General features: G+C 43.5%; 1 protein-coding gene across 1 annotated transcript in view; it reads left to right on the plus strand.

Moving 5' to 3' along the window:
• LOC146802186 (mitochondrial ornithine transporter 1-like) overlaps positions 1-26,727 on the plus strand; it is a 144,367-nt gene that overhangs the window by 55,477 nt on the left and 62,163 nt on the right. The window contains exon 3 of the mRNA XM_085621772.1: positions 20,143-20,401. Within this exon, the coding sequence (XP_085477898.1) occupies positions 20,143-20,401 (259 nt within the window). The remainder of the gene's footprint in view (positions 1-20,142; positions 20,402-26,727) is intronic.

Consider the following 26,727-nt stretch of genomic DNA (forward strand, 5'->3'; position numbering starts at 1 on the left):
TTGTCAATTTAAATAGAGCACACGGATCTGTTAGTATAAGGGTGCTTTACATTACAACAGAGGTTAACAAATTAGGACTACATTGAAATGTACTGGGTTAAGACAAACTATGAGAAACTATAAACCTAATCACACTTCATGTTTATAATCTAAGGCCAGAAAATCAGTATGGGATTTATTCTAGGAATTTCCAGAAATTAGACCTGAGCTGCTTATGGAAGATTGCAAGTGTGGTCAGTGTTCCGAGGTTGGGAGGCAGCGAGTTTCCGGCTGTTGTGGTTGTGCCAGAGAATGATTGTGTCTGTGCTGAGGCTGTTCTGAATTCAGACAGCTCTAGAAAAAGGGGTTTTCTGAAGTATGAGGCCCCTTGAAACACTGGAGATGCTGAATAGGTCGGCTATGGCTAGCTACGAAGTGGTGTTCTTGGGAATGACTTCATGCACAACAGCACATTTAGAACATAATATGGCTGTGATTGGTAGCCAGTGGATGATTTGTTGTCTGGGGGTGATGTGGTCATGTCCGCCTCCAGAGTGAACCAGTCTTGAAGCCGAGATTAGAAGAACTCTTGGCGGGGCAATGGATGTTTGTGGAGCTCCTGCTAAAGTGGTATTTCCAAGTCAATCCTTGAGACAACTATACAATGGACTGTTTCTTCAGATGATTGGGGGATGAGGCACGGAATGATGTGCCAGGTTCTTTCAAGATATGCATGTGCAGGGTGGCAGTTTTGGCCCCATTGATGATGTGAGAGATTAGCATAAAGTTTAAATCTAGGATAATTCCTAGGGATTTGGCAGATGGTGTTAGTGAAAAACACCCCAAATGTAACAATTGTAAGAGATTTGAGGGGTGTGGAGAGGAGTCACTCCATGTCCCCTCGTGTTCTAGCTTCCAGCTCAGCTCTCACAAAATGCTGCAGCTCGACCACAACACCTCATGCCATACTCCAGTCAAGGAGAAGAGGCTTCACTGTAATGTCACAGGGTTGTCCATACTGTGGCGCCTCCGGACCATAGGCCTAGGAAGCCTCATGGGGTCACTACCCCGAGTTCACTGCTAATATGTTCCCGAGAGGAAGTGTGCTGATCCATGCGTTTGGTACAAATCAGTATCTACCCTGATATGCTCACTTGTTTGCGGGAGTTTTTGCGTTACCATGACATCAGACTTACAAAACAAATCCATCCATTTAATTCAACAGAGCATTTTGCAGACTCCTTACAGGCCTTACATTCTATCAACCACTTGGCAGGATCAGTTTGTACTCCTATAAAGGGCACTTCTACATGACCTTTAGTACCCAAACCCACAAGGTCAGACCCTGTTTTCTCTCGCAGGAACCCACTTTCGCCATCTGCATCAAAAGGGATGAATTCCCTGAATACGAATTTACAATTCCTATGAATAGAAAGGACTGTGCCCCTTTATAGGGAGTTAGAAGTCTCTGAGCTCTAATTCCTAAACTCATAAATGCTTTTGTGACTCAGCCCCAATGGCTGTCACAGAGACCCTTTAGTTAGTCTGTGTAGCATTATTTTTCACCCTTTCTAAGCCCCAAATGAGAAGATGGGTGTTCCCAGGTAAGTCGTTTCTATACGCAAAATGTGACAAACCCAGCGCCGAGAGTGATGCGGTGGTCACCGCTAGCCATGGTATGGAAAGACCATCAGAGAAAGCTGCATTGGATGTTACCATGACTTGTGTCTCCAAAGAGACAGAAATTCTATATGTGGCTCTAGGTTCTGGAACCAAGCCATAATATAGGATTCTACTGTTGGGGATTTACACCCACTGTGGTCACCTCAGTATTGGTGGGGTTCATTCCTAACCTCCCCTTACTAGGCAGATGACCAGAGAGGGGCTCACGAACAACTGAGCAGCTTCACCCTAGTTCTATATCTTACAACTGAATAACTCAACCATGTCCATGGAGATAAGAAGAAATTAAGGGGAGGGCACCAAACCTAGAGTGCCCCACCGCAAGTTACTTCTGTGGAGTTCACTTTGCAAGGAGACATGGCCACAGCTGAATGACGAGGGGTCAGCTAAGACTGCACCGCTCTAACACTGAGCCAACACACCCATGCATTTGTAAACAGAAGGACATTGGGTGGACCCAGTGGTACAAAGCAGCTTTAAAAAGCGGCATGCAGGCACTATACAGACCACCCAGATAGTGAGAGCTGCATGTTTGGTATTTTTAATATGATTTCAAGCGCCTTGAAGCATTTTGTGGCAGGTGACCTGATTAGTCATGTCCTCTGCCCCCTGGGGTGATGCACTAAGCCTAGCACATGTCGTCTAACGCCCGTGTGGGTCATCTCCTTCAGTGTCTCGAGCGAGCCAGCGTGTGTGTGGGGCGAGGAGCTTCCGAAAGTGCTGTTTCAGCAAACGTGGAGAATAATCCGACTGCAAGGACACTAAATAGTACTTGAATACATTTTTAACAGGTACATAGTAAAAAGAACTCTACAGCCCCATAAAGCGTAGATTAATCATTAAACTGCAATATCAATAAAGCTGTACCAGAACACCATCCCCGTGGACCTTTGGAATGAGTATGGCTGAGAAAAACGCTCAGTTGGCAAAGAAAGAAATAGTCTTGTAAAGGATGTTTACAACTTGATAAATAGGATTACCATCGAATCCCCTGCACGGATAAGGATGAGCGGCCCTTATTCGGGGCCTGTGCAAATAACACGTGCATATTATCGATTGTTTTTTTGTATGCAAATTTCATCTTCATTTTTGCTGATCAGTTTGTACAGCTCATGTTTCATTTTTAACAATAAACTTGGATGGTCACAATAAAAATGTCCAGCAATCTGCGAATAAAGACTAATTCAGCAAGATACACTTAAAAGACACATCTCTTGCCTATCTAAGATCTAGGCTCAAAGGTACCACAGAATGAAAAAACTTGGGACCCGATTCTCAAAGTAATCTGTTTCTGTAGGTACAGCTTCCATACTGTTGGACCTGACAGCCGTAGAGTGCTCTTCCCCCCAAAGATTTGCCTACCTCCTCCACTTTTCTGACCTTGTTTTCCTGGTGTTAGGACTCTGTGCACTTTAACACTGCTAGCCAGGGCTGAAGTGCTTGTGCTCTCTCCCCTAAACATGCTAATATTGGCTCATCCCTAAATGGCATATTCAATTTACTTTAAGTCCCCAGCAAAGTGCACTACATGTGCCCAGGGCTTATAAATTAAATGCTACTAGTGGGCCTCCAGCACTTATTGTGCCACCTGCTTGAGTATCCATACCATAGAACTTTATTTTGATCTCTGTGGATCATAAAAGTATAGACAAACAAGACATTCACAATACACATGTACATAGAATTGCATTATAAATATCAATAAATAAAATATATCAATAAAAAACACAGTATAAAAACCAATGAAAATAATGACATGAATCACGATCTAAAAGTATAAAAGGATGACAATCACAGAAAAAGTCTACAGCATAGAAATGCCCCACCAGGAAACCTCACAAACATCAAACAATTCTCATCCAAGGTCAGTAGCAGACTCTAGGAATTTAGCGCGCTTAATCCAAACAGCCTTTAAAAACATAGCCAAAAAAACTACAGTCTGTCTAGTATCACACTGCAATATTCTGAATGTTTCCTGATGCTCCCTACAGCCCAGATTTTTGCGCAGGGGAACAATCTATTTTGCATGTATGTATTTATAAAAGGGGCAAAAAACAGAACATTGGTAAGCAATTCAGAACATCCTTCACAGCCTGCACACAGATCATAGCATGGACCATTTTCCTGTTGCCATCTACAAGTAAATGAGTTTATAGGTAAAGTGCCATATCTAAATTGAAGATAGAGTTTCCTTGCTAATAGTGGGACAATTTCATCAATAGTACTTTCATAAGAGGCTATTGGCTTCCAATCAGTGAAAGACACAGCTAAGGAGCCGTTGCACTGTCTAACGTTATCAATTGCCCCACTTTCCCCAAAAAGTCCCTTTATACTGGCCTTTCCAATCGAACACATGCTCTCTGGTGAAATCCAATAATTGTCCAATTTCAATCTGTGGATTAGGGCCTTAATGGCACAGAGCCATGGTATTTTCTGTGCGTGATGTGGGACCAAAAGATCTTTGATTCCTTCTGATAGGAATCGTGGGTAGGTGTTATCCATAGCCTATAACAATAGGTCAACATTCTGCATTCAATCTGTGGGCAATTTTCTTTTGGGCCATGTCTAACTATAGGGGAATCAACAATGTACTTACTGGGAGATTTAGTTGGGTTGTTAAGAACCTTTGTTCCACTATGGAAAGATACTCTATATTTGAATAGCCCCACAGCTCTGCACCATATAGAGCCACCCCTAGGGCCTTCACATTATATATTTCCAGTGCCGGAGCTACCCTTCTCAATAATATTTTTTGTTGATTTTCCCTATATACGTAGTGTGTTGGATCAAATTAAATGAGCTTTTTCCACCTGTGGTGACCATCAAAGATTCTTGGTCAATTTGATACCCAAATACTCAAAGCTGGACACTACATCTAGAGTAGTATCACCCACTAGCATCCTCCTCTTACAAAAAGTCGACGTCTGTCTGGTGTAAATCATACATTTGGTCCTGGAGCTGTTAACCTCCAAGCCCCGCTCCACACAAAACAGTTGAAAGGAATTCAGTAGTTTTTGCAAACCCTGCGGTGACTTAGAGATTAACAAATTGTTGTCTGCAAAAAGAACTGCTGGAACCCTTTGCCTACCTATCTTGGGTGTATATCACCCACCTCCATCCAAAAAGCCAATTATACCATTTATATATAATGTAAAGAGAGTAGGCCTCAGAACACAGCCCTGCCTGACCCCCAATAAATATGGATTAAGTATCCCTCTATCCATGGTTCACGCCTACCATTGTAGATCCTGTGTGTGCAATTTGCACTGCCATTTCAACCTGACAAGATAATCCTCTTTCTAGGCCCAAACATTTTTTTTGTACATATAAGTCACCCCTAAGTTACGCCCTGGACAACCCACAGGGCAGGGTACAATGTATTTAAAAAGCAGGACATGTATTTCTAAGTTTTACATGTCCTGGTAGTGAAAAACTTTAAAATTCGTTTTCCACAACTCCAAGGCCTATCTCTCCCATATGATAACATTGGGATTACCTTATTACATCTTTAAGTGTAGTTCCCGATTATGAAGAGATTAACTTTTCAAGTTTCTTGTCTCCGGATTCACAATTTAAAACCACAATTTATGGTGAAGTCGGAATTTAAATTGCATTTCCGAAAAGGCAACTTATAGGAAGCTAGCATTTTCTTACTTTAGCCATTTTGGGCCTGCTGCCTGCCTCTGATACATGTCTCAGAAAGGTGACAGCTGGGCTTTGTGTATTTCCCCTAAACAGCCACACACAATCTGAGCTTAAGTGTGACTTGATGGGCCATCCTGAGAAGATGAGAGGGAGGAGCTGGACCCAGCCTCATTACACCTTAATAGGTCTTGTCCTGTCCCCACACAAAGGACTGCATACCCCCCTATAGTGAGTCTGGAGCGAAAGCAAGAAGGGAGGACCTCTGTGCACTTCAAAGACTTGTCTTTGAGTCTCCCCCACTTCAAAGGCACAACTGGGTATAAGTGCTGGAATTCTGACATCCCCACTTCAGTACACTTCGGGAATTGTAAGTGCTCTGCCAGGAAGAAGGACCAGATATCCCAAGTAATTGCTTATTACTTCTAAGTGCTATTTTACAGTTTAAACTTTAGAAAATCATATCTTAATTTCTACGTTTTGGATTTTTATCATTTTGGTCTTCTTTTAGTTATTAAATGAAGTTCTATATTTCTAACCTGGTGTGGAATCTTTTATGTTTTGTATTCAGTGTTTTACTGTTTGAAGTGTTGCACAAATACTTTACAAATTGCCTAAAAGTTAAGCCTCACTGCTCTGTGCAAAGCTACCAGAGGGTGAGCACATGTTGATTTAGGGTTTGTCTGTTCTTACCCTGACTAGGATTGTGGATGCTGCTTGACTAGAGCTCATACTCCGGTCAACCTACAACCCAATTTCTAACACATACTTAAATAGCCATTTTTTACTAGTTTAAAATCACTTTTCCAATTCTTAAAAGTTGGTTTTGCGTCCAGAAATGTACTTACTCACACAAAGAAATATGTGTTTATATCAACAGGCAAAGGATAGTAACAGAGTGTTACAGGACAGGACTCCCTTAAAGTTTGTGAACAACCAAAAATGTGTACATTTGAAGGAGTTCACAAACTCAACAACTACCTATTCCCACCCTTACAAAGTTCAGAGAAGTACTCATGCCAAGGGCAGGAGAAAAGACCATTCCAGAATGGAAAAAGACAAACACAACCCCCAGAATTGGTGAAGAGACAGGGGATTCACTTTTCTCCATGGGGAAAAAATGTTTCCCCATGGAGTAAAAAAAAGGTTAGCAAGTGTGTGTGAATATTTTGCATGAGCAAAATAAGTCACTGTGACAGATGAAGACTGCTGTGATGCCGTGTGGTGTGCTAGAGTCCTGCTTATCACAGGCATTTGGATATTCAGAATGGAAAGCAAAGTAGAGACACATCAACATACGAGGCTGTTGGAGGAGTCATGACCAAGGATCCCTTAGCAGATGTAGCGCCCATAAATGAATGGCACAAAGGAGGGAGCAGAAATAAGGCGCAACGAAAGGGGAAGACAGATTAATCTTATGTGTTATTCCACCAACCTAAAGTTGCCTTGCCCTTGTGGACCCACACAAATACCACATACATAGTCTGTCCCTAACATGCCTGTACATGGGACCGGGCACAACATTGTGCACATCCAACATTGGGATGAGCCCTTGAATATACATACCCAGGAAGCAGAACGGCGCCTGACAAGTCCACACCTGAATGTCATTTAGCTGCACGTCATGCAAAAGAGCAAATAAAGAGTAGAACCCTTTGGGGAGTCCAAAATGCCATAAAGCCTACTTTGAAGTCCATCAGCAGACTGCCACCACAAGGATTAGACCAAGAAAGACACTGAACCTCAGTGTCCGAGTGTAGAGTCATCTCAGCGATCCATTATTTGCCTGGTCTCTGCCTCAGTCACACCTGCGGCATCACAAGCTTGCTAGATTTGTGGCACACCGGGTGATGGGACTGATGGGGATGGTCCTGTTATGCAAAAGGCAGGACAGAAGGCCACAGACCCTGCTTGTCCTCTTTCTTGGAGAAGATTAGAGGAAAGCAAAACTGCTGCCAAGCAAGGATATGTTGGCCCCCTCCAGCTATGCCAGCTTGAAGGTGACTCTGCTGCACATGGGCAGAGTGGAAAAAGTACATAGGTATGTTGGGAAAGAGACTTGAGGATGTCATATGTATTGGACTCCTAATCGAGTCTCTGTCAAGAAATTAAAACAGCAACTGTTAGCTGATGGCAGTGTCACTCCTGCACAGCATAGAAGAGATGATGAATCCTGTCAACAGTATGGGATCTGGCATCAGGGATTGATGAGCCACAAAAACAGTGTGCAGTTAGGAGGGCCTTCGGGCACTGTGGAGCCTTCACTGAAGGTTATTAGCCAGAGAGCAGGATTGCATATAGGCCGTGTTGAAAATGGTAGATTAGACTCCCAATTGGCTACCTCTGTACCATAGACTTATAAAGGCACATCTTTTGCCTTCCTGTGGAATCCATGGTGGACTTCATGGAGCCTTGATTGTTTAAACCTGTTCCACTCCATGTGGCGGGATGGGTGCATTATTTCTTAGCCTTTGTGTAACCCATTTATGCAGTTTTATAATAACCCAGGTTAGGCACTGTGAAGGAGAAAAAGATGACGGTTATTTATCATCATACAGGTGGATGTAGACTGGAATAACAAACAAATAGAAACTAGATATGCCATGATGTAGCAGCGTTTCTCCTTTTAGGAAATGCATAATTTGGTATTTGTCTTCTCCTATCTGTCATTTTATGTTATGTTATGTTATGTTATGTTATGTTAGCTAGCAGAATTTTATAAAGCGTATTACTGCTCAACGGCGTCTAAGCGCTAATCAGTTCCAGGTTCAGCTTGTCATAGGGTCACCAGAATTACCAAGCTCTGAACAACCGGGTCTTCATCGCTTTCCTGAAAGTAAGGAGGCTAGGTGCTGTTTTTATGCAGAGAGGCAGTTTGTTCCATTCTTTGGATGCTTCTAGCACAATGCTCTTTCCACCCCTTCATACTTGTATAAATCTTGGAACTACTAGTAACTTAGCATTTACCGACCGAATGTTCCTGACAGGGAGATATCGTTTGGAGCTCTGGTTCAGAGAGTCTGGACCGAGATCATGCAGTTCTTTATTGACTAAACATAGCACCTTAAAGGTAATTCTCTGTTTAATCGTAAGCCAATGCAGATTTTTTAGATCTTGAGATACTGAGCAGAATTTGGGAATTTTTAACAGTAATCTTGCAGCAGTGTGTTGCAGGACCTGCAGTTTATGACTGACATCTTTGTGAGACTGACGTGAGTGAGCTGTAGGGGTGATTACATGATTCAGAGTGCTTTGCTAGGTGCTAGCCTGCAGATTGTGTGAGGCACCAGATGTGAGATCCAAAAGGGATTGTTGGTTGTATGGATGATATGCATTTGACCAAATGTAAGCATGGACTTGTCTTTAAGGTCGACATGGGACCCAAGGTGTAGAGGGAGTGCACACCGCCATAGTGAGATGCAGGATTCCTTGGTAATCACCTCTTGTACATGAGGCAGCGTGGGAAGAGGGCCTTTGGAGCTGCTGTGGAACTCATGTACAAATGATGTATGTATGACTGACCCCGCAGATCCCATAGGCTTGCATGCCTGATGCAGTAGCCATGAGCATGTTGATGTATATTGTTTCACACAGGGTTACACACATGAGCTGGCAGTTCATTGGGCCTGGAGCAGGTTAGTGATTGAATGCTGCACCTGTTACATATGCATGTAGCTGGACAGATGTTCGATTTAGATTCTGAGTTCTATTGAGACTCATGTAGATAGTGATGTGTATCAGATATGGTTGCTGGCGTCTGCATGTGCAAATGGAAACTTTTGAACAGTTCAGGGGACCGTCCGGAGTTCTAGGGGAAGCGTGTAAGCGTGTAAGGCGCAGGCTGAGCCCAAAGTAAGTGCCAGTCCTTCCATAGCGGTGATTAGGTGTGCTCCTGCAGAGGAGTTGTTGCTACATTTCGAAGCTTCCTGAAGGACAATCATTTTGAGTCTCCCTCAGATGGAAACAGAGTGAGGAGCTTGCATGAGTTGCTTTAGGGCAGGCAGGCCCTTGGCCCGGCTGCTGTGGTCTGTGGGGCTGGTGATAGAGAAGATCTCCGCTGGGAGGACCATGAGAGGGACCCCTTCTGTGAAGACAACCTGAGCCTTTGCTGACCTAGCAGCTGGGCATTCACCCACTAGGCTTCTAAGCCAGAATTGCCAGGGCATCCAATTCCTGACATGCAATCTTGACCAGGCCCATGGTGAAGAACAGAAGAAGAGTGAGAACAAACTGGATTCAATGACTTCTGTGACGCGGTGCTTGTCACCATTACTGTGACTACAAATTTTAGTGGATGAATTAGGTCATCAGGTGAGTCCCTGCTCCTCCATTCAGCAGTGGGATCTACCGTCTCCCGCTTTCAATAATGACCCTTTCGAGCATCAGGTTTGAGACTTTAATGGTCTTGTGAGGGATGGACCTCACACAATTTTGTGGCACAACAATGCTGGCTGGCTGCCATCCAAAAGCAAGTATAGGGCTCTTCTGGGTGTTTGCAGCCAGGGAGAGAAAGAGAGAAAAGGCTGAAACTCAGAAATGAGAGTTAGCCACGAGAGAGCCCCAAGGGCCTGAATAAATGTAGAGATTATTTATGTTTCCTCTATGAGAGAGTTATGATCATACGAGTGTCCATCTACTTTGGATAACTGAGTGATGTGCACATGGTATAAGTAAACATCTGAGAATTGCCCCAGCCTGCTGAATATGAGTCCTGATTGGACCGGAAATAAGAAATGTAAATAAAGTTTCAGGAACCCTGTTAACTAGGTGGGAGCAATAAGATAAATTCACATGGCAGATCAAGGATGTGTGCGCACTCCTGTGAAAGTCGGTTAGGGCGTCAGTTTCCCATAATATGGAAACCTGTAGTACATGGTTATGTTATGTAATGTTCGGAGGAATATGTAGAGAACACTATCATCCTTCCCATATGCAGTATTATCAAAACTAAGCATTTTATCAGAATAACAAGGCTTTAGATCTGTTTTTAAACATTAAAGTGATTACTAGTGAAATGTAAAGCAGAAGAGAGTCCAGTTAAAGGCTGCCAGGAACATAACGCACTAGGAAGGCCAATGGGAATGCCTGAATTAGTTGTGCAAGCTCTTTGCTGGGTTGTGATCACTGTAAATTGTTGTTTCATATGTTTGGATGCACTAAGAGACAACACACATATGTATGCAGACAATACACAGATGTACACACACACACACACACACATCGTCAGTCAACATGCATACTGTCATTTGAAACACAGATGGTTTTGTGTTCGAAGCAGAATTGATTTCTGGATTAGGTGTGTGCATTCATGAATGAATGGATGGTTGGATGGCTGGGAGGGTGGATTGATGAGAGGAGGTGACTGCATAGCTCGATATGTAGTGTGGGTAATTGGATGAATGCTGGGTTGCAGGCTGACTGCTGAACGTTTTGGTGTGGGTGGAAGAACATGTCTTCAGCTAAGGGTGGAGGTGGGTGGATGAAGTAAGTAGATGTAACAGAAGGAGTAAGAGGTAATAAAAGTAGGAGAAAGTACGAACAAGAGTAGGACTAAATAGGAGTATGCAGGAGAATAAGAGTAAGGGTAGGCTTACGTAGAAGTAGGAGTATGCATAAATAGGAATATGAGTATAACTAAAACTAAATGTAGAAGTAAAGATGGCAGTAAGAGTAGGTGTAGGTAGAAGTGAGCAGGGGGAATTAGAACTAAAAGTCATTTTAGCTCCTATAAATGGAGTAAGAGTAGAAATAATTAACGATAAGAGTAGGAGCAAATCTAGAAGTAAGAATAGGAGTAGGAGTAAGAAGTAGTAACTAGAAGTAAGTACACATACGTAAGCGTATGCATAGGTATAAGTAGGAGTAGAAACAAGTGTATGAATGAAAGTAAGTATAGGAGCAAGTAGAAGAAAGTGTAGGAGTAAGTAGGAGCTGTATACAAGTATGCGTAAATGTAAGACTAAGATTAGGAGTAAGTAGAATTACGTGTAGAAGTAAGTATAGAAATAAATTAGTAAAAATATGAATAGAATTCATCAGAAGTAAAAAGGAGTAAAAGTAGGATAGGAATAATGAGGAGTGAGTAGGAATAAGTGTAAGTAGAAATAGGGCATATGTACAAGCCCCTATCGCCAGTGACGTTGTGGCGGCGACAGGGGTCTCCCCTTATTTACAAGGCGGCGTTAAGCCACTTAATATGGCTTAACGCTGCCTTGTAAATAAGGCATCCTTTCACTCTTGCTTAGTGTGAAAGGGGTGGGCAGTGGGTGTTGCGGTGGGCGTTCCACTGCAACATCCATTGATTTAGACGCTGCTCCTATTTACAAGGGCAGTGTTAATGGGAGGCAGGGCCAAAATTAAAACCAGGGAATACCTGGTAATATTGCCTGGTAATATTGCCTTTCAACGGGAAATGGTATAGTCGAAAGCTCTGTGTTTAATATATAATCAGGGCCTTCGGTGGTTATATCACTGAAAATGCAAGATTTGAAAACAATATTATTGTTTACGGGTGCTTGTGGAAGACAGTTTCAATGGACTGGAATCTAGAGAATGCTAAAGTGAATCTGGCATTTTACTGACCTCTGCTGGTCGTTTTTTATCAAGAAAGTTAAATAGAGGTAGTTGCTAGAAAGATTAAAAAAAGAAAGTCCCTTAACAGAAAGCAATTCTGGTATTTTACTGACCTCTACTGGTCGTTTTCTATCAAGACAGTTAAATAGAGGGAGTTGAACAAGCAGAAAACAATTCTGGTATTTTACTGACCTCTACTGGTCGTTTTCTATCAAGACAGTTAAATAGAGGCAGTTGAACAGAAAAAAAAGTTCCTAAGCGGAAGCAGACAAGTCCTAGGGCTGATCTCCAGAGCCCACAAAGTACATACACATGTAAGTATAATCTACAAAGAAGGAAAGCAGCCGGGTTGTAGGAGACAGCACTACCTGGATCTGTCACGTGGTATATTGATATTGCCCACCTCAAATGAACAGCTGCCCCTTGATCATAAATATAAACATGTGTACAGTATAGATGAGAGGCAAAATGAACGGATAACAAGAAAGGAGATTAAACATATAGAAGATGAAAAGCAATAACAAGTCGTTGGTACGAGTCTTTGGGTGGCTTTATTTCAGGTGTGCTTTGTATTGCATTCAATGCAAACAGCCAACGCGTTTTGCCCAAACAAGGGCTTTTTCAGGGCGATAGGTGATGCCGTGTGGGGTACATCGTAGGTGAAGGTGGGTGTAAACGAATAAGTCTCAGCTTAGTGAGGCCTTTAATTCTACTGGCCACCCGTTGGTGTATCTCACTGTGGTCCGGTGAAGTCAAGTCCTGAGTGTGGATAACGTCCTGTGAGTATGCAAATTGTGTATCGTGCAGACCAGAGGATGGTTTCCGGACACGGCTCCATTTGAACTACGCTTCAATCAACTTACGAATTTGCCTACCCACAGGACGTTATCCACACTCATGGCTTGACTTCACTGGGCCACAGTGAGATACACCCACGGGTGGGTAGTAGAATTAAGGGCTTCACTAAGCTGAGTCTTATTCATTTACACCCATCTTCACCTACGATGTCCCCCCCACGGCATCACCTATCACCCTAAAGAAGCCCTTGTTTGGGCGAAACGCATTGGCTGTTCGCATTGAATGCAATACAAAGCACACCTGAAATAAAGCCACCCAAAGACTCGTACCAACGACTTGTTATTGCTTTTCAACTTCTATATGTTTAATCTCCTTACTTGTTCATATTGCCTCTCATCTATACTGTATACACATATAAGTATATAGTAAAGTATATATAAGAGGTCTTGAATGCTCGACCTAAAAATGGCATTTTGTAACTTCCATATGTGCTGCATTAAGCAGCACACATAGAAGTGACAAAATGGCATTTCAGGATTGTTTATGTGCAGGAAGGGACAACTTCCTACACATAAACACCTCTCCCCTGCACGCAGACACCCTTGCACTAGGGTGCAAGGGTGCCTGCATTGGCGCTACACTGCTAAGGATAGCGCCAGAGTAGGGGGAAACGCAAGGCTGCACCATATCCTTGTAAATATGGTACAGCCATACGTTTCTGAAGTGGCGGAGAGAGGCGTTAAGCCATGATGGCTAATGCCTCACTCTGCCACTTCATTGTAAATATGCCCCTAGGAGTCTTCCTAAAACAAGCGTACTGTCGTGTGCCTCCTGCAATCGAACAATGCAGTTTCTAAATCTGTTTAATCAATACAGTTAAAGCAGACCCCCTCAAAGCTAGACTGGTGGGGTGCTTGAGAAAATGTACAAGACACCAGATCCTTGTGCAAATGCAGAGTTTTTGCTAGGCCAGATTTAACTCCTCAAATGCAATAATATTTAAATTGCTGACATTAGGATCCACTTTACAACCACAAAGTAATTAAGCCCAGCGGATTCCTTGTAACATTAAATGTACATCAGATAACATGCTGTCAAAAGACTAGGGGGCATATGTAACAAACGATTTTGTATTCGCAAACGCTGCGAATTGCAAAAAAACAGCGTTTGCGAATACAAAATCGCAAAATTAGATGTATGAGGCATTTCAGCATCGCATTCTTAAGGAATCGCTAATTTTGCGATTTCTTAATTTTGCGTAAGCATTTAAGAAATCGCAAATTGCGATTCCTTAAATGCTATGTAACATGCACCCAAGTTATGCGATTTCTCCTTAAGAAATCACATATTACCACCAACTTCAAGTTGGTGGTAATTTGCGATTTCTTTGAAAAATGCACCTTTTGGCATTTTTCAAAGTGCTATGTGGCGCCCATACATGCCCTTAGGGCATGTATGTGCACCATATGCGCACACATGCTAATTTCAGGGGTGCATCAGGGTGTCATCATGACACCCTTGCACCTTTGATATTATTCTCAATTTGCGATTAGCAAATTGCGATTCGCAATTTGAGAAAGACTTCCCATTCATTGCTATGGGCCTCCTGGCCCATAGGAATGAATGGGAAGGTATTCCTTAATTGCGATTTCGCAGTTTGCTAATCGCAATTAAGGAATTTTAAGAATTCGCAAAATTTGTGCGATTTTTTAGATACATCCCGTTTTGCAATTCTCAAATAGCGATTCTCAAAAAATCGCTATTTGAGAATCGCAAATGGAGATTTTGATACATATGCCCCTAGCTAGCTAGCGAAAAATGTAGTAGCATAGCTGGAATTCCTTTAATTTAAGCAGAGAATAGACGGATACACAGATTAGTAGTCTGCTGAAATGCCTATAATCAATAGGCTACTAGAAGTTGGGAGATTGCTTTCTACAGAACTCACTCAAAAGAAACAAATAAAAACATTAATCTGGCACTAACATACTTCAGAGATGTGTGCGGAACCACAAGATATAAAGTTTACAAATGCAAGTTCTCAGCAGCTCTACCTTTACTTTATATGCAAGATGTGTGCGTCCCAGTCTTTAAAAGACAACTGTTGAACATGTGCTCAGCTAAGAATGGAGACAGATGGATAAAATAATGTGAAACCCACCTTTACACAAACTACAATAAAATAGTTACACCATAAAAAGAAACTGTTTATTAGATTGATGCTTTCTGTTCACGTTATTTAAAATAACAGCATCAGCAGAATGGTCACCTCCGTGTAAAAAATAGAATATGTACTGTACAAGCTATCTAAAAATGTATATTTTCATTCATTTAGGAAGTTAAGTGAGGGACTACAATACATTTTCTGTGGGGTGCTGGCTTTTTTCAATGCGTTCTCATACACAAAGAGGCAAAATGCTGTCGCTCACAATACAGGACACTCGGAAAACACCCAATGAATACCCTGTGGGCTGACCACAGATATGAATGTCACCAACAGTAAAGCCAAAGACTGAAGGGGGCTCACCTACACCCTGTTCTATGCATGCCAATGGGGGTTGAACCAGAATACGACCGACACTTCAGAAAAGTGGCTGAAACATGTTGGCCCGAAGCCCCTTCATGTCTGTCTGTCTATAACTATGTATTAATTTCAAGAGATCTTGAGAAGAAAAAATGTGAAGAAGAGACTGTATTTCTTAAAGCCATATAACCTGTACATTTCTCGATAGAGTGGAAAAGATCTCAGGTGTAGAAACATGTTGTACCAATGTTTTTAATGTCTTTATCTCTAGATCTATATTTTTATGGCTGGCTTGTTTTGTTTTTATTTGTATTAAACTAAGATCTTTTTGTAATGTTTTTATGTATTTTAACCATGCTCTTTTATGGCCTTCGGCCACAATAGAGATTGTTTTGACTATTATTGCAACAATCAAATATCTTAAACTCTATGCAACAAGCTTTTGACATATTTACATAGAGAGGGGATCAAACGAGATTAAATAAGACCGTATTATCTTCAGAAGAGTAAATATTCAAATAAGGTTCCTTATCATTCGTACCACAGTCTGTGTCCAAAGTGTAATCACTATTCCACACCTCCCTCCACACCAGACCACAAGTCAATCTAGATAAGAAAATCTTCACACAGCCTATATCTTGCTCATCTAGTCAAAACCATTGTTCCACTGTTGCTGTCTCTCCTTGGACTTTGGGAAGGGCTTGTATTTGGGACTGACCAGGTGCCTAGGGAGCAGATTAAAGAGAGCCTAGAAAGGCATGGCTAGACTGCTACCCTCAATAGGTCGGTTTGAAGCCTTCTCCTGAGCCGCGCTCAGCGCTGATTTAGAATAAGGGCTCCTAATTCAAGAGGAAGGTGGCACAATAATACTATTCTGTCACAAAGCTCTGCAAAAAGACATCTTTTGTTTTTTTTATGGATCCTCATCCATGGATTGTTCGTGGCATCCTTCATCATCAGGTCCCTCATTCAGAGTGGTTGTATATCTGGATGGGTTCTGCCTAACTGAGGGAGCTCCTAAAATATATGTATTTTTTTCATAGTTTTATATAGCACAAACTTGACCCGAAGATATCAGAGCGCTTTACATGAGCACCAGATGCGTTACACAAAGACACGTAGATACGGGAATATTAAGTGATTTGCCCAGAATCACAGGATGCTCAGCGTCATTGCCCAGACTCGAACCTGGTTTCCCAGATTAGAGATCGACCGCCCTAGCCCTTAGGCTACATCCTCTCCCTGCTAGGAATCGCATTTTGCAGCACACATAGAGAGAGGAAAATAATGCTTAGGATTTTGTTTGTGTAGGAAAGTGTCTCTTCCTGCCATGCACAAAAATAATCCTGCTTGTAATGCAGGCACCCTTGCATCATTTTGCAAGTATGCCAGTGTTGGCGCTAGGCAGCACAACAGTGCATTTAAACCTCAAAGCTGAAAAGTCTAGCTTTGGGAATGGGATTACAAGAGGCAACCTGTTGCATTCACATGGTCTCTTCATTGTTCCAGTGCAACATCTGGTTAGCAGAGAATACAAGCAGAAATGACCATTCTGCGGTCAATGTAACATGAACTACTGAAGAATGTGTTACTTTGCAAAGTTCTGAAATCCCACAAATAGCAACTTTGACATTTGCCATTGTTTGGAGTAATTGTTCTTGATTTGCTACATGTGTTAAAGCAACATGGATAACTAGTTTCAAGTACCATTAAACCTCATGTACTGACACTATGGTTTGTGTTCATTCAAAGGAAGTTGGTTAAAATTTGATAGAGAGATGCACCTTGTCCAGTGGCGGCTGGTGACATTTGAAAGTGGGAGGGCGTAAAAGTTTGCAATGAGTGCCCAGCGGTGAGCGAGCGAGCTTAGCGAGTGAGCCTAAGTGCCAAGGGTAGGCAAGTGGTGCATTTTAAAGCATATTTGAGAAAGCAAGGTTAAAAAAGCATGGGTGAAAATGTAGTTATGACATCAGTAAAGAGATTTCAGGAAGCTTCAAGTGATTCCATCAATTAAAGCCAATACCAGCTTCTAAGAACCCTTTACATTTGCAGATTGACCAGTTGCACACATTTACATTTCTTTCTACGAAGCAGGCACACAGGCAAGAAGGCTTGTTTAGCTGTCTACCCCTCCTTCAGCTTCACAGCACAGGAGACTTTATCCTTACACTTCCGTTGAAGCATTTCAACTGTCGGGACAGTTTTCTTTTCATGTTGTGCCCTTCAGATCCCCCCATATGACTACTGGATCACACAACATGACAACAAGGCTCGGCCTCAGAGTGAGGACAAATGAAACTCAAGCCTGGCCACAGCACAGGTCACGGGGTGTGGTCTCCGTCTGGGCTTGTCTCTCCTTCGTTCGCACCCTTGTGCAAACAACGTTTGGCAGCCGTTCGGCATACGAAGATGGGAGGGGGAGACAAGACTTCTGCGCTTTATTGCTCGCAGAGTCCCAACCCGCATTCGGCCTGTACAAAATATCGAGGTATGAAGCAAAAGAAGGAACACCAACTGTGCGCCAAAATGTCCATTTAGATTGTACAGTTGACACAGAATATTGCATATACAGAGGTACTTTGCTTGAATTTTCATAATTCATATCCAGGTATCAACATTATTTACAAGAAGCCAACTCTACCTTTAGCAGCCCGAACAGAGCAATAGTTAAACTTTCAAAGGGTAACTCATGTCAGATTAACAAATAACGACAGACGTGATTGCATCTGGTCAACAGTAGGCCAAATTTCAATTCGATAAAATGCTAAATGATGGCATTAAATCAAGCTGAAGAGCACAGAATGCATTTTGTTGGGCTGCTATTTTTTTAAGGCAGCATAAGGACAAAAAAGCGAACCCCAGCATTTCTAAATGCATAGCATCTCTCAACAATATTTCCTTCACATTTATTATGACGGATGATTGAAATTTTTTATGACTCTGCCTCAAAACGGGCAAGGGCTTGATTAATTTCATTCTGTGAAAGGGTTTTCTTGCAGAACAACTAAGTAAGTAATGGCATGCATTTCCATATCCATCACGGTACTTTTAAAATGCCCTTTTCTGCATGGCCATTCTTCCACTAATTAATGCTCTTGTCTATTACCTTGACTATATTTGAAGTTATTATGGCTCTATCAATCTTTACCTGTCTAGTGAGTTTGCACATTTACCACACGATTTCCCAATGTGTGAGTCCCCCTCTTGGTGAAATAAACCCTCATCCCTCCAACAAGAAACATAACATATGACAGACCCCCACACCCTCAAAATGGATGATCAGCCAAGGCCCCTAATGAAGAAAAAGGGGCCCTTCATAGTGTTTACTATTAAAGAAATCATTACATTTTCCGCAGAGTAACACAGAAAAATACAAGCTTCTTCTGATCTCTAAGCTTTCTCCAAGACAGACATAACATGCCCATTTTATTATACAATTAAACTAATGAATAATGGGCTTCGTCTGACAGTGGGAGAATTATTGCCGGCGCATAAATGAGAGAATAAGCAGGCACACAATGAACTTTAACGACCGGCCTTCTCTCTATTTATTACTGGATTAAACTTGCCAAAAGCCAAATTGCAACGCACTTTAAACATTAAGCACGCCAGTGACAACGAACGGGGTCTCTCGGAACTAAGCAAGGTGAATATCTCAATACATACTGCCAGGACATGACTTCTAAGATTCACACTTGCATGCTTGCATTGCACTCTGAAACGCATGTATTTAAAGACACATTGTGTGCGTGTCAATGTGTCGTTAAATACGTGCGTGTCAGAGTTCACTACGCCACTGGAGTCAAGCTATCCTGGCTGAAGAGGGGTGAAACCCCGAAACCGGTCCTAGGATGCTTGATTCCGGTCCAGGGAAGACATGGCTTGGCAGTTCGGGCTGGACTGTTCCCATGAGGCACAGGGTCAAGACTGATTTGCATATGGCCATGTCTGAACTGGGGTGGTGTGGTGAGCAAAATAACGATGGATTAAACCCAGATCTGTGACTGGGGGTGAATGTTTTGCCAATGTGCAACATTCCGTCCATCATCTTGTGTGTTTTGCTGTTCGCCCTATGTGGGAAGGGTATGCCCAGACGTGGGTCCCGTGCTCACTACGCCACTGGAGTCAAGCTATCCTGGCTGAAGATTGGTGAAACCCCGAAACCGGTCCTAGGATGCTTTATTCCGGTCCAGGGAAGACATGGCTTGGCAGTTCGGGCTGGACTGTTCCCATGAGGCACAGGGTCAAGACTGATTTGCATATGGCCATGTCTGAACTGGGGTGGCATGGTGAGCAAAATAACGATGGATTAAACCCAGATCTGTGACTGGGGGTGAATGTTTTGCCAATGTGCAACATTCCGTCCATCATCTTGTGTGTTTTGCTGTTCGCCCTATGTGGGAAGGGTATGCCCAGATGTGGGTCCCGTGCTCACTACGCCACTGGAGTCAAGCTATCCTGGCTGAAGAGGGGTGAAACCCCGAAACCGGTCCTAGGATGCTTTATTCTGGTCCAGGGAAGACATGGCTTGGCAGTTCGGGCTGGACTGTTCCCATGAGGCACAGGGTCAAGACTGATTTGCATATGGCCATGTCTGAACTGGGGTGGCATGGTGAGCAAAATAACGATGGATTAAACCCAGATCTGTGACTGGGGGTGAATGTGTTGCCAATGTGCAACATTCCGTCCATCATCTTGTGTGTTTTGCCTTATTACAAATGCCATAGGATATAATGCACATGTGTTAAGGTTGATGGGATATCCATCATGATTATGAGTGGGTAGGTATTCACCAAAATCTAACTCAGGCCCTAAATGTCTAGCACCTGTAACCCAAGGCACTCTGCTTAAGTGCTTGTCTAAAAAACAGTGTTTAAGATCTCTTGTTACTTATTCTTCTCAGATTGTTCTGCATGATTTACATGTATGTTTTACCTCCACAGGTGGAACTGCATGCGTATTGGTCGGGCAACCATTTGACACAGCCAAGGTGAAAATGCAGACTTTCCCCAACTTGTACAAAGGACTTACAGAATGCATGGTCAAGACATACACCCAGTTGGGGTTTAGAGGCTTTTACAAAGGAACAGCCCCAGCACTTTTGGCTAACATTGCTGAAAACTCTGTGCTTTTCATGAGTTACGGATTTTGTCAGAAGGTTGTGAGAACGGCTCTTGGATTGAACAAAAATGCAATGTTAAGGTAAGTGTATGTGTGCATCTGTGTGTGTGTGTGTGTGTGTGTGCACGCACCCACAAATATACTTCAACATGAATGTAATTTGCCCTATTACTTTGACACATCTTTAAGGAAGAGGACGGCATCTTCGTATGGTCAGCATAGTGCAGCACAATGCAACTTGGTCAAACTTTACACATCTGCCTAAATATAAATCATGCTTTGTGGGCATCTACGGAGACCTCTGACACCCCATTCAGTCTCCGGGTCCATAAACTGTTTGCTTCATGTAGGAGGTTAGATCTTTTGGTAAAGAAAGTCCTGCTTGTGACCAATATTAGATCAATGGTGTAGCACTGCAGGGCAAAAGTCTTCACAGTGACAGGCAGATAAATCTCCTGAAGAAAGTGGAAATGTGGCATTGGACAGAAGGCATCCATTGACTGATTGCTGTTTCAGACCTTGTGTATAGGGGGAAATCTTGACTATGCTGACTATTGGCGTGAGGGCTGTTCATTATCAACACATAAATGGATTGTCAGGTGGAGAATTCAGCTTTTATGGAAGTAAGTTTACCAGCACTGTGGTAGAGTTCATCTTCACTCCTGCATGGCATAGCTCCACCTGCAGGTGGATGTGTGGTCTACATGACTATCGTTGCCTGTGAATGTACAGCGGATAGCCCTGCAATGATAAATGCTGCTGGTGGAACTGTTGCCCCTATGTGGTGGCAATGGACCTTTAACTTAAATGCAGATGCACATTGTTAGTGCCCACATTTCTCATCCTCATCCCCTGGACATTCAATTGGGTTCCATATGACCTATTTCTATTGCTTGCATCATCTTTTCCCAGCAGAGGATAATTTATCGGTCCACCAATATCATGGCGGATTTTCTCCTCTTTATATGAAGAATTCACTGCAACCTTTCCGGTAGATTTACATCTGAGTGTTGCCAGTACCAACAGTAGAATTGTTGAGGTTAGCAGAGCTGAATTTTCTCTGTTTGCCTTAGCAGTAGATCAGCAGGCTTGCTGTTTGTAGCAGAAGTACAGCATATACTACATTGTTATACAAATTTCCTATGTCCACCCTTTAAACGCTGCCCAAAGAGCAATGTTTTAATAAAATATTTGGGAAGAGTAGACTAATAACACTCTCCCTCTAGAAAACCAAACAAGAAAAAGTCTCAAGTATGGGGTCTTCTCAGTATAATACAGAAGTTATCAAGTGCTATCATCGCCATCCAGGTAGCACAACCCCGCAGCAGCCCAAATGCTGCACTGCGCTACGTGAAAAGGAGAGAGGAGGAGAGCACCCTATTTACAATAAGGCTCTCTCCTCCCCTCTCACTAGCACCGGTGCTGAAATCAGCTGCTGTGCGCCCCGGAGGCACCTTTGCGCCATGGTGTAAGGGTGTATCTGTGACTCTAGCATAGGTTTTGTACTGAAAGGAACATGCTTTTTGTGGTTGTAAAGGGTCCGATTAGTAAAATCAGACCATTTGCGACAGAAAAATGGCCTTTCTGTATGAATCAAACCCAAGTAAAAGTTTGAATTTGCAACTATATACCGAATCAGTATTTGGAAAGTGTGGGCTTGAAGGTAACACTGGAGATCAAATTGGGGTTGCAAGTGGTTTTATTGGTCTATGTACATGCTTGCGGGTGGGTGTGGGTCGGTAGTAAGGTAACGGTGTCTCGGTGGCAGTCTCTGGAGAGCCCCTCCGTCCAGCCATCCTCGGTCTGCTCCGTGTTCGGTCCAGTTCGGGCTGGCTCTGTCCGCAGGAGGCGGCGTCGTGGAGTAAGACCCGGGAACAAAACAGAAAGGGTTCCAGATATGAGTGTTCATCCACATTTTGTCTTTTAAAACATAGGACTTCATTACGATCACAGAGAGACCTCCACAGACAGGCTGTCGGTGGAGGTCTCACTGCCATAGTAAGGCAATTTCTCGCCCGCATCAGACAGGCTCCTTGAAGCCCGCTGGTGTGTCGTAGGCCTTCCATTTCCTAAAATGGTGGCAGTGCCTACCAGGCACCACCGTAGGGATAAGGATGGTTGCTCTCCGCCTTCCTTTCCATGGCGGTTCACCCCCATGGAAAGGCTGGCGGGGATGGACATTGGGGGCCTGTAGCGGGCCCCCCTTCATCCAGGGCTCTTGATTTTGGGTGTGGGGGGCACCTATGGTGCCCTCCAACAGATCCCTGTACCAAGGAACAGGCACCACATGGTGCCACTCACAAAGTACAGGGATGTGTTACACATCCCTTTTTTCCGTTGCGACGGGTGCTGCAGCCAGCAGCACTCGCCGCAATGGAAACCCTGGACCATGCGTCCGGCACGGTGGTGGTCGCTTTGTAATTTGTCCTCTGGGACCCCCGACACTATGTCGGGCAGTCCCCATCTCCGTTAGGGTGGCTGGCGGACGTGAGTCCACCCACCATCCTAACCAGGCCCATAGTTTGTGCTCAAAAGGCTGTCAAGAACTCCTATTGGATGTTGAAGTAAACTGAGGCCTGAGTCCATTAACATTGTAATAATGCCTGCATTGTTTCATGGCCAAAAAAACATAGTCGCTTTAATGGAGACCTCACCTAAGGTGCACGGGATCATTCTGTGATAAATGAAGTCCATGAATAAGATTAGAAGAATGTTCTCTGCAGAGTACATTCAAATAATCAAAAATCAAAATGAGACTAATGTTCACAATTTATGCTAAATGCCTGTCATTAAGTATCAGGCACCAAAAACGTAATTTACAAAGATGATAGAAGCTCATTTTCATCAGTGCCCTAGTCTGAAAGAACATATTAAATGTCTGCATTCAGAATGACCCAAGATTTTGAAATTTAGCTGAGACAGAAAGGAGCTTCCCAGAGAAAGGGTGTATATTGAAAAGCTCTGTGGTTTCAACCAAAAAGGATAATCTCTGTTTTATAACTAGTAAACTGGTAAACTGCTAGCATTCGCAACCATCCTGTCCTGTCCTGCAGGCAGAGAACGTTGCATCCTTAGGATAGCTATCCTGGCAATAGATACCTTAATAAAGAGCTGTGTACTATTTATTAAAAGCTACATCTTAATGCTAAACTTGTCAATGAGATTGAACCACAGAACATAGCAATGCTGGGATAGTCCTGAGCAACTCAAGAACAGAATGAATTTTTAGATAGAAAAAGGTCTTGTTTAATGCATCGATGTTGATTGGATGAAAGGCATGAAAGCGATTGTGTTAGCCATGGCATTTGACACCGTGGGCAGCCTCTGAACAAGACCCCGGTAGTCCTTAATGTCAAGCCCCACTGAATACACCAGGAACATGAGTAATCTGCCTCTCTTGTTTTGTATGACCTAGGCTGAAAGGAGAGCAGTGGTTGCTCTTCCGTCTTCATGCAACTGTCATCAAACTACTGTACCACTTGTGGGCATATTTATAAAATGTTCATGCAACGCAGCAAGCCACCTTGACATATAACATTATAAGACACATTCCTGCTCCCTGCCTGCACTGCCGCACAATGTGCTGCTTAGCACCAATGCCGGCACCCTGGCACCATGGTGTAAGGTGCAAGTGCACCTGTGTTGTAGGCAGGATATTTTTGTGCAGGAAGAGACACCTTCCTGCACAAAAACAATCCCTCGAGGCATTTTCGTCTTTTTATGTGTGTTGGGGAATGCAGCACAGGTAGAAAGAGGAAGAAATGAGGAGAAATAAACACATTTCTCCTCGTTACACCATGTTGACGCATTCCCAGGTCTACCACTAATGGTAAATCTGGGCATGCACCAAAATACACCCACGCTCTCGGGGGCAGAGTAAGGCACGACAGCGACTTGCACTGCCTTACATTACTCCACATTTATTAAGCCACTCAGGGCCATGCAAGGTGGCCTTGAGTGGCTTGGTAAATATCATTCAAGGTATTGTGTCATCCTTGCAGCCCCTTGCGTGGCTTAAGGATAATGCAAACCCATGGTAAATATGGACCTTGGTGTCTCTTGTTGGCTGACTCCTAGGCCACTTTTCCCAATGACCTTTGAGTTTGCAAATCCTCCACAGTGCTCTCACCCTCTCACATGTTATGTTAATAGAATTCATAGTGAGCATGACTGCCCCAGCACCAGGAATTACCAGCGCCTCCCACAGGAGACGAATCATCGAACACCATAGAGAGGCAAGAGGGTGTGAGGAAGAGCCTAGATTGCAAAGAGCCAATTTTAAGATATTTCCTGAAGCAGAGATGATTCTGCATATTCCTTAATTCAGAGTGCATACTGTTATAAAGGGCTGTGGTCAAAACCAGAAAGTAGTGGGTCCTAATCTGGTTCTTTTGAACCGAGGAATCGCCGCCGGGTTTCAATCGGCTGAGTGAAGAGCTTTGGTTAGAAGATAGGGTTGCATAAATCCTGAAAGAATAGGGGCACCTGATGCATTTATAATCTTGTGCGCAGTACTAAGGACTTTAAACTGTATGCACTTCTCAAAGGTCAGCCAGTGTAGTTTCTGACGGAGACCAGAGGTGGGGCAGCGCATAGAAAGGGAGAACAGTAATCTGGCTGCAGCATTTTGGACTGACTGCAGCCTCCTTATAACTGATTTCATACCACCTAGATACAAGATTTTGCAGTAATCCTGGTTTGTTTTGTTTTTTGTTTGTTTACAGAGTTTTATATCGCGCAAACCTGACCCAAAGGTATCGGGTGTCAGAGCGCTTTAAATAGCACCAGTTGCGTTACATGAGGACACATTCATTTTTGTTGGGCACGGGGGGATTAAGTGATTTGCCCAGAATCACAGGATGTTCAGCGTCATTGCCAAGAATTGAACCAAGTTCCCCAGATTCGAGGTCGAGCGCCCTAGCCGTTAGGCCAACTCCTCTCCCCCAGGTGCAACAGAATAAGTGATTGAATGATCAACTGGCGAATGTAAGGTTGAAAGTAACTGATAATGGGTTTGAGTCCTCTCAGAAGGCTAAAAAAAGTGCCTGCCAGAGTTCTCACTTGGGTCTCAAACATATATGTGTCATAGGACCATATACCCAAGTTTTTTATAGATGATTTGGGTGTTATGTTATGTTATATGCACTTGTAGCACGCACAGATACTCCGAGGAGTGTCCCGGCGCGAACCCAACAAGGATAACACAGCCAAATAAAGGGGACTAAAACAGGAGGGTCTTCAGATGCTTTTTAAAAATAACAGGATCTTTAATGCCCCTCAAAGTCAATGGTAGCGCGTTCCAAGCCTGAGCCGCCAGCCGAGAGAAAGAGCAGCCGCCCAGTCTTACACGCTTGAAGCGAGGAATCTCTGCCAAGAGTTGAGAGGACGAGCGCAGCTGTCGTACCGGGACATAAAAGGCCAGCCTATTCTGAAGATAGGTAGGGCCCAAACCATACAAGGCTTTGTGGGCGATGGATAAAATTTTGAATTTTATACGGTCCTTTACAGGAAGCCAATGCAAAAGAAGCAAGTGGGCACGCACACGACATCTGCTTGAAAGGCCCAGCAGAAGCCGGGCAGCCGCATTTTGGATCACCTGCAGTTTATCCAGCAAGTAACCTGGAATGCCAGCATACAATGCATTGGCATAATCAAGGCGAGAGAGGATTAGTGCACGAACCACAGTTTCCTTAGCCGCTCTGGGCAGAAAAGGCAAAAACTTCCTAAGAGACCTGAGGATACTAAAGCAGGAGCCTGTTAACTTCTTTACCTGTGAGGAAAAAATCAGGTTCTCGCTAAACCAAATCCCAAGGTTCTTAACAGAGTCACCCTTAGAACAAGGGAGTGGAAACCCAGGAGGCCATAATTTCCTTCTAAAGTCATCCGGGAAGGAGCCGTACAAGAGGATCTCCGATTTCTCCTCATTACATTTAAGCTGAGCTTGGGCGAGCCAGCGAAAAACCGAGGAAAGGCACTGTTGCGCAGGGAGGACAGAGATCTCATCATGACCCCAGGAAAACAGCAGTAGAGTGTCATCTGCATAGGCCATCACCTTAGCCCCCAAGGATTCGGCCAGGTAGATAAGCGGAGTAACATAAATATTAAAGAGAAGGGGACTAAGGGATGACCCCTGAGGGACGCCAGTAGCCACTATCTGTGGTGCTGAGGTGCACGGTGGAAGCCATACCAGCTGAGACCGGTCCACCAAAAAGGACCTGACCCAGCCCCATACCGACCCTGAGATTCCAATCTCGAGGAGGCGATTGAGCAGTAAGGCATGGGGCACCGTATCAAAGGCTGCCGACAGGTCGAGCATAACCAGCGCAGCCCTCCCCCCGGCATCAAGGCACTCTCTAATTGCCTCCGATACCTCCAATAAGGCAGACTCCGTACTGAAAGACGTCCGA

Source organism: Triturus cristatus, chromosome 8, assembly GCF_964204655.1.
Source record: "Triturus cristatus chromosome 8, aTriCri1.1, whole genome shotgun sequence".
NCBI classification, from domain to species: domain Eukaryota; kingdom Metazoa; phylum Chordata; class Amphibia; order Caudata; family Salamandridae; genus Triturus; species Triturus cristatus.